The 9,764-nt window shown below is 37.3% G+C and overlaps 1 protein-coding gene across 1 annotated transcript in view; it reads left to right on the forward strand.

Moving 5' to 3' along the window:
* The window catches only part of wasf3a (WASP family member 3a), a 15,925-nt gene extending 6,694 nt beyond the window's left edge, over window positions 1–9,231 (forward strand). The window contains exons 5-9 of the mRNA XM_079872724.1: window positions 585–702; window positions 945–1,129; window positions 2,822–3,073; window positions 5,183–5,469; window positions 7,016–9,231. Coding sequence (XP_079728850.1) covers window positions 585–702; window positions 945–1,129; window positions 2,822–3,073; window positions 5,183–5,469; window positions 7,016–7,173 — 1,000 coding nt within the window. The 3' untranslated portion in view covers window positions 7,174–9,231. The remainder of the gene's footprint in view (window positions 1–584; window positions 703–944; window positions 1,130–2,821; window positions 3,074–5,182; window positions 5,470–7,015) is intronic.
* The last annotated feature ends 533 nt before the right edge of the window (window positions 9,232–9,764 follow it).

Consider the following 9,764-nt stretch of genomic DNA (forward strand, 5'->3'; position numbering starts at 1 on the left):
TGTGTGTGTGTGTGTGTGTGTGTGTGTGTGTGTGTGTGTGTGTGTGTGTGATGTGTAGGTTTAGGGTTAGGGTTAGGGTTAGTATAAGGGGACAGAATATACAGTTTGTACGGTGTAAAAACCATTACGTCTATGGAGAGTCCCCACAAAGATAGTAAACCAGATATGTTTGTGTGTGTGTGTGTGTGAGCGCGTGGGCTTGTGTGTGCTTTCATCCTTTTTATATATATATTAAAGGGATAGTTCACCCAAATATTAAAATTCTGTCGTTAATTACTCGCCCTCATGTCGTTCCAAACCCGTAAGACTTTCGTTCATCTTCAGAAGACAAATGAAGATCTTTTTAATGAAATCTGAGAGATTTCTGTCCCTCCATTGACAGCTGCGCAACTACCACTTTGACACTCAAAAGATTGTAAAACTAATCCATATGAATTGAGTGGTTTAGTACAAATTTTCTGAAGAGACACGTTCGCTCATGAGGGCGAGTAATTAATGATGGAATTTAAATGTTTAGGTTAACTATCCTTTTAAGATACTTATTGTGTACAAATGAGTTGTGTTTGTTTGTTTGTTTGATCCAGAGATGACCATATTGATGGAATTAAGTTCTACACAGACCCCTCATATTTCTTTGACTTGTGGAAGGAGAAAATGCTTCAAGACACAGAAGACAAGAGAAAAGAGAAGAGGAAACATAGGGTAAAGTAATCACTCCTGTGAATGTTTTGAATGTCTATAAATCTGGTAACGTTTGTGCAAATGTAGTTGTGTTTGCAGCAGTGCATGACTTAATGAGTTTGGCTTATTTGACCTATTCACACACGGTTCCTTTGAGTGAAAACTCACTCAACTCGATCCTCTCCCAGAGGAAAATGATATTGTTTAGAATTAACAAGTTTTTAGAAGCTAAAAGCTCAGATCATTTACATCTTCTGGCACAGGAGCAGAAGCGGGGTGTTGATGGGACGTTGCCTCGTGAGGTGAAGAAGGTTCGTAAGGCTCATAACCGCAGACAGGAATGGAACATGATGGCTTTTGATAAAGAGCTTCGGCCGGACCATCGTCATCATCATCATACACTTCGCAGGGGTGTATCGTCTGAGGACTCGCTGTCTCCAGAGTACAGGTCTGATATTTTAAACCGTATTTATGCCATATTATAGCCTGGTTAAAACCAGACCATTCTCAGTAGTAACTGAGTTATGGTCTGGCAAAGCTTCATTAATAACTCATTTCCAAAGGGGCGTCACCAACGGACGTCGCTCAAATGCCTCTGGGTGCAATTGGATAGACCTAAAACCAGTCAGAGCGATCGTCATCGTGTAAAGCCATATGCTGCGTCCCAATTCGCCTAAGTTACACTACGCCATAAAAGTATGTACTCTTTTTGTGAAGAAAAGGTATTTACTTTTGAATGTGTAGCAAAAAAGTAGGCAAGCGTTGGGACATACTAGGCTACTTCGTCATCTTTATCGGACGGATCTGTCGCGTGCATCCTGTCACGTAAACTGCCCTGTCAATCATCTTGTCACAGTTAAAATCCTCTATTAAATTTAATTTAATTTCCTACCGTTTCGGAGAGAAATGTAGTAGCACGTTCATCTGCCAGTGGGTCTTTCATGGAGACTGTCCTCGTGTGTTTGCAATATGAATATAATAATGCATTTAAAAGTTGAACGGACGTCGCTCAAATGCCTCTGGGCGCAATTGGATAGACCTAAAATTCAGCAAATCTGAATTTGCTGGAAGTTGTCAGGGTTTTCCCAGGCTAGCCATATTAATCACATTGCTACAAGTACATTTTCAACTCATCACTCAAATAATATTAATGGTTACAGTGATGTTCTTAGTAATATAATAAGTGAATGGGACAATGCAATGCAAACATTAAGATTAAAATAGACACCGGCATGATATGCACAAGGATACAATACAAGAATTTTGAAGCATTCATTTAAAGGCATAATGAAATCAAAATGAACATTTCTTTTTTATTTTTTATTTTTTTTTTGGAATATTGCAGTGGTTATTATAAATTATTTATATATTACATTTTTCATTAAACTGTGTGCAGGTATTTGCTTTCACAAGTTTTTGAAAGAAGTTTCTTGTGCTCATCAAGGCTGCATTTATTTAATCAAAAACACAGTAATATTGTGAAATATTATTAATATTTAAAATAACTTTTCTCTGTGAATATTTAAAAAGGTTATTGTGTTCAAAGCTGATTTTTTTTAAGCATCATTACTCGAGTCTTCAGTGTCACATGATCCTTCAGAAATCATTCAGATTTTCTGATATTTACGGCTTTAATATATATATATATATATATATATATATATATATATATATATATATATATATATATATATATATTTTTTATTTTTTTATTTTTTTATTTTTTTTTTTGGAAACCATGATACACTACCAATTAGAGGTTTGGGGTAAGTAAGATTTAAAAAATAATTAGAATAATAGTAAATGAATACTTTTATTCAGCAATGACACATTAAATTGATCAAAAGTGACAGTAAATGTCACAGTTTCCACAAAAATGTTAAGCAGCCAAAACTGTTTCCAACATTGATAAATTTAAGAACCATTATTAATAACTGAGCACCAAATAAGTATATTAGAATGATTTCTGAACGATCCTGTTACACTTTTTACATTTTAATTATTCCAAACGTTTGACTGGTTAAGTGTATATTTGTATAAAGTACTTAGTAATTCTTTTAATGAAGCAAACTAGATTTCTTATGATTCGGTTCCTCAGAAATCATTATTGCATGATTTGCATGAATCTTCTTTTCCACAGACCACATCCAAACAACTCTGACTACCCAGTCCCAGCATGCCACGCTCCAGCGCGAGCTCATCCTGTGGACACAGCATCATGGAGTGCTAATGGAGGGGTGGAGCACGAGTACCACAGCATTGGAGGGCCTGCGGGGGTAACTGTGGCTGCTGATGGAGGCTACAGAGTGGCTTTACATCCAGCTCCTCCACAGTTCCTGCCCCGGGAAAATGGAGTCAATGGAACCGGCACGCTTCCACCAACAGACTATGGGTAATAGCAAAAATGCATGACTCGGCTATTTTAAATAAACAAGATATTGTAGTTTTGTTTCTGAATTTGTCAGAATGCTGAAAAAAACATGAGTATTTCCATGCTATTAGTGCCGGTCTAGTATCACACTGGACGCGTACGCAGAGGCGAAGCATCAGGCACCCATTGCACACTGACCCGTCACATGCTTTCGTTTACAATTGCCAGCATAGTCCGCTGTGATGCGATATTGTCCCGCCTCCCGTACACACCATATAACCATGTTAAGCCATATAACATGCTGTTTAGTGTAGCTTATATGATAAATATAGTCTACAACTTAAGCTACAACTTTAGTCTACAACTAGTGCAAAACTTTCTGTTGCAGTTTTTTTCTTCAATTTAAAAGAAAAAAACAGTGGTTATATGCTTTTATGGTGCATTTTAGAAGTGCACTTAATTGTAATGAATGTGCACTTGTAGTGTAGTCTTACGAGTATATTTTTAAAAAACTGTACTTATATACACCGCACACAATTTTTTTTTATCACACACATTCAAACCACACTCTGACATACATACCAACACACCCACACTACTATAGCTATATCATTTATCCAATTGGCTCCATATGTAGTAGCATAATACAGGAATAAAGTGGGTATTTGCTTTATAGGCCAAACCTGAGAAAATTGCACCATCTGGTAAAATAAATAGTACAATTTTTCATTTTGAGGCCTTGCCAACAGAATGAAAGTCTATTAACAAAGACTGCATAATGTTATAGTTAAATGGCACTGGGATTAAAAATTGCAGTTTTAATGGGGACATTTTTGTCCTTTCGGTCCTGGGTGTAACTATTTTGTGTTACTAGTGTAAAATAGATTTATTAAAGGAAATAGGGGTGAAATAGTAAAATTCCCCCCCCAAAAAAACACTTGTGCCAAAACGTATGCAGTTGGCATCAACACAGGCAAAATTATCAAAAAAACTAGGCTGAAAAAGACAAAAATGTCCATAAGGGTTAAATGAGTCAAAAGAGCAGTCTAAAGTTCAGCTAATTGCATTTAAACTATCACACGTTTTCATTTAATTGCAATTGACATGCAGTTATTTGTCCGAAAACATTACATTTAGTTAGCACTGACTGAAGTATATTCTTTTAACTCTTTTAAAAATATTTACGTGATAAGTAACTAAATGCTGCTCTAACTTTATAACATGGGAGTCGAAAAAAATATGCACTGCTTCTGTGTCCAGTGTGAAATGTGCTTTTGACAGCATTGCCGAGGACTACCCACAACTCCTTCACTAACCAAGTGATGAATATTGCATACTGTTCATGAAGTTGCCAGTTCCAGATATCACATGAATCTGGAACAAGATCTCAAATTGGTCTGTAAACTAAAGGTGTGTTAAAAAAAACATGTAGTCCTGGTCCGCTTAGTGTTCACGTTGGCATTTTAACACCAAATCTAAAGGCATAGGGATATGTTCACAACCTGATTGGTCGGCTTTTATTTAGTATATTTTGTGACGGATCTTACCGAACATCCAAAACAATGCTGTGTATTTTTTTATAAAATGTGTAAAGGAGTCAAAACAGCGGCAGGAATCCCTCCGTCACACACACACACGCACACACACACACACACAGATCTGCTGTGAGGAGACACGGTTCTGACGCCTGAACTGAACTGTGATGAGCAACATCGCCAGCTATGACGGGTCGCATCTTGTGACATCATGTCCTGTTTTTGGTTGGTTTACATGTCTTTGACGTTTGTAAGACTGAGACTCATCTTTTCAGCGTCTCGATCCTCTTGTTTGGTGCACCAGGGTCCAGATGGCAGCGTTCACACTTATTCAGATGAACCGCACTAACAGAGCAATCGCACCAGGGTTTGTTTTAATCCAACCAAACATGCCAAGTGTGAACACACTCGTTGCATTTACAAGGTTTACTGGAATGATACAGTGAGCGCTGGAAAAAGCTACAAAGTGGACCATACTTTTATGCTAATAGTCCAAAGCCTCTATCCAATGACCATGTATGCTGGTCCATGTAGAGGTTACGTGGAGAGGTTTCCAAGTACTGTATTTTTCTCCCTCTCTCTGTCTCTGTTGTAGTATGATGGAGTACTATGCCAGTTCAGGCCCGCCGCCTCCTCCAGCGGCTCTCCTCATTCCCTCTGCACAGACGGCGTTCGCCTCACCTCCAGCTACTCCTCATCCTGGAGCAATCACATCATCCCTACGGTGTCCTCTTCCACCTGTCCCTCCTCCCGGAGCGGCCTCAGGTCCTCCTCCTCCTCCAGCGCCTCCACCTCATCCCGCTGCAGTCGGAGAGGGACGGAGACGCTGTCTGAAGCCCGTCACAGACGCTCGCAGTGACCTCCTCTCAGCAATACGCATGGGTAAGTCCAGTGCTTTCTGCATATCAATACACATCAGCAGGACAACTGTACATTAACATGACGACAGTACTGTATACAGTACACTTGTGACAAAGAAGTACAATTTAGGATGCTTAAAGGGATGGATCGGAGTAAAATCAACCTAGGGTCCTGTGCACCATGACCTCGAGCCAAAAGAGGGCTTTTTTTGGGGGGGGGGAAAGCCTGTAAAAGTCCTGGCAGAAAGTGATGCATAAGGATGCAGTGAAATGACGCCCAGTTCCAGGAATGCACTAATATTTTGTTGGTAGTACCAGTTTGCAACAATTATTAGTTAACACTAAGTTGTTAACACTTTAGAAAAAATAATAACTCATCGTTACACTACATCCTTATGCATCGCTTTCTGCAGGACTTTTACAGGCTTTTCCCAAACCCCTGAAGTGAAGTCGACGACCGGGTTAGTGGTAGCATGAGCCGTCAGGCAAGTGTTATTTAAATAAACTCCTGATGTACTTACAAACTTAACAATGCCTCGTTTTATGAGTACAGAACCTATTTGTACTACTGTAGAAGTTTGGTCCATTCTGGGCATTATTAGTGGGGTAATTTACCAGATACAGCCTTGGATCCATTAGCGCCTGATGGTCCTTATTCCGAACCATCCCTTTAAGGAAATAATATACTTAAGTTTAAACTGAATGTAATGGTTTCGTACACTTAATTGCAATTAAATGAAAATGTAATATATTGTAAATTTATATTAAATGCAATTAGCTGATTTTTAGAGTGTTTTTTGACTAAACTTAAGTACATCTTTATATGTCAATCCATAATTATTTCAATAGTCTTCTAAATATGATTAAAGTGTACTGCCAAATGTACTGACAAGCATTTATGGTAAACTAAAATATACTTTTTAACATAATTTCTATATATACATTTTTAAATTACACATTAATGAATGAATTAAGTTTTTGAAATATATTATCTTTAAATGGAATATGGAATATCACACTACCATTACAATTATAATCAAGTACTTTACGTGTGCTTTAGTATATTAGTCAACACATCAAAATAAGTACTTCTTTAAAGCATGACAAAATATTATTTAAAGACAATTATTTAAAATGTTCTTGAATGTAAAACCTTTAATTTGACATTAATACAAAGTGCACTTTTTAAAAGAAACAGTCATGAAAGTGTTCTCTTTTTAAGCGCATGTGTCTTTTATATCATATATTATTTGCAATTTTTAGAAAATACTCATAAGATTTGAAGTACAAAACAAGTGCACATTCACAAAGGCACATATGATACAGTACATAATTGGAATTTTGATTAACCAAATTTGATTAATATTGTAGCTTGGATGTAAATGTAGATGTCTATGTGGAGTCATATGATTAATTTAAGTCATTTCTAATGCTTTTTTTGTTTAGTCCAAACTCAGCTGCTACTATATAAGATTTTAAGAGTGTCAATGCTATGCACAAAACAGGTTGGCCCTGTGTACTTTATAGGCCACTGTACATGTTTTGTGTGTGTGTGTGTGTGTGTTCAGGTATCCAACTAAAGAAAGTACAGGAGCAACAGGAACAGCAGGCTAACAGAGAGCCGGTGGGGAATGACGTGGCCACTATCCTCTCTCGCCGCATAGCCGTGGAGTACAGCGACTCAGAAGACGACTCAGAACTGGATGAGAATGAATGGTCTGACTGATTATAGACCGCCACGGTAAACGTGATTTCACCAAGTACCACATGTTCCTGGATTAACGTCTTTGTTGATCCTGGAACAACTTTCCAATCAACCAATCAGCTTTGAGGGACAAGTTTCCAGTTTATGTCAAGTTTAGGCTTAAAACCAGGGTGAGGTGCTTCAACATCAGTGTTATTCACCTATGATTTCCCTCTGATTTTAGGGAAAAGTTTGGGTAGGGTTAGGTTTAGGGGTAGGGATAGGGTTAGGACTAAATTTTGGGGCAGGAATGTTATTCCAGGATCAACAAAATATGTTGATCCAGGAACATGTCTTACTTGGCAAAATCACGGTGACCAGTCAGCCACACACACAATGGTGGAACAGAGACCTTCCTTGTAAATAAGTACGTTCATCTTCAGACACCCACATATAGTTGATTATTAACTCTTTCCCCGCCAATGACTGAATTTTCCATCGTTTATGAGACGACGCTTCCTTGCCAATGACGTAATTTTCCGGCAATCCATGTTTTCGCCGTTATATGGCGTGCTATTACGCATTTTCTGATAGAGTACAAAATATATGTATCAAAACACAGATGAAGAAGAAGCAGAAACAAGCGATAGAAGCATTGCTTACGCACATGTAAGATAAAGCGATCATCAAACATTAAACAGCATATAAATCAAAACTGCCTAACGTTACGGAGAGAAATGTCGACCCAGGACGAGGTACAGGACCGTGAAGCTTTGGGGGTGTTGATGGACTCGGTCATTGTTTTGATCATTTGTTCTGAATCCAATCCAGATGATTTTCTCAGCTTTTTGTTTAGATATTCATACAACTAAATATTCTGGAGGCCATGAAAATTTTGTGAAAATGATCAAAAATCCCGGCGCTGACTGGCAGCTTTTCTTAAAAAAAAAATAAAAAAAAACCTGGCGGGGAAAGAGTTAAGAATGATGTCAATTTCTTAAAGAATGCTATGCAATTTAGAGGGAAGCTTTGAATGAAGCTAAAACTATCTATCATGTACTCAAACAAGCCTAATGTCCGAGTTACAGGAAGGAGATACTTAAAGTGTTGATCTGAAAATACTTTTGGTTCACATTTGCTACCATTTGTACAGAAAATGTAAATTATTCAGAATTTCTAAATTAAACTATTTGCAATCAAGGTCTTGTAAGAACCTAACATGATCTGCAACAGTGTTGCTGCAGTATTTTCTATATTTATTATTTCAGTTTTATTTCAAATGAATGATCTGCTAATGTTATTTATGTTTATTATATATTACTTTTTCTGTGTTACCTCTTGTACCTCAGCTTGTACCACAAAATGTTTGTGTGGGAAAAGCTGTGTGAATCTATCTATCTCTCTCTCTCTCTCTCTCTCTCTCTCTGCAGAGATTTAAATAGACAAATTACATGCTTTTTTTGTTGCTGTTAAAGAAATTATTTTTTGATTAAGAAATGAATTCAAATGTGCTTTCAAACAATAAATGTGACATCTAAGCAGAATATTAATTCTCTCTTATTTATGCCAGTCAATTGTTATTTGAGTGATTAAAATGTTAAATCTCCAAGGCCAATAACCAGCTGTGGACTTGCTGTTGACCTCCAGATTTATACTTTCTTAATGAAATAAGTCTAGAAAGATGAACAGCAACAGAAAATGGTAAGGAGAAAACTATTAAATGGTTTGCGCGCGTTCATGAGAGCGCCACAACGCATGCGTGTTATGTTGACGCGAGAGCAGACGTTGTGTTAACGTGTGTTGGAGATTAATATTTTGTAAATAAAGTGGTAAATTATGTTTTTGAGCAAACAAAGCATACGCGTCACTTCATTAAATTTAGGTTAAACCACTTGGGTCGCATGGATTACTTTAATTGATGTCTTTACCTTTCTGGAGCTTGAAAGTGGTAGTTGACAAAGCTCTCAGATTTCATTAAAAAAGATCTTCATTTGTGTTCTGAAGATGAACGAAAGTCTTATGGGTTTGGAACGACATGAGGGTGAGAAACTAATTACAGAATTTTATTTTTGGGTGAACTATCCCTTTAATAGATGGCTAAACTGCAAAAAAAAAAAAAAACACTAAAATCTGTGACAAAACAACCAACACTTGTCAGTCTTTGGGTAAGGCCCTGTCACATGGTTTATCCACCATATTTTTCACTGTGAAAGTAATCAATTGCCTGTAAATTGGCAAGACTTCAGATTCATTATTAGCCGCTATAGACAAATAACAAAGTGCAGTAAATGGTAAAATGATTTGCGCGAAACACCGTTGGAATTATGATTAATAGTTTGATAACAATACCAGTTTGCAACATAAAGAAGAAAAAAAGCTGAAATTACTGGAAGTGGCTGAAACTCGAAGCCTTGAACATTTAAGTTAAAACGTCATACTGCATACATTAATGTACTACTATGCACCTATGAGGGGCAGATAATGTGCAGAGCCGTCCATTAAAGGGTTCTGCCCCATTGACAAGCTGTTGTACCTCTAAAGGTACCATTTTTGTAAGTTTTTTTCAAGCTGTTATAGCGCTGCCCATAAGAATAGTGACTCTGACTGTTAATGCATTAACTTTGACAGATCTT

This window comes from Squalius cephalus (genome assembly GCF_949319135.1).
Source record: "Squalius cephalus genome assembly, chromosome: 5".
NCBI classification, from domain to species: domain Eukaryota; kingdom Metazoa; phylum Chordata; class Actinopteri; order Cypriniformes; family Leuciscidae; genus Squalius; species Squalius cephalus.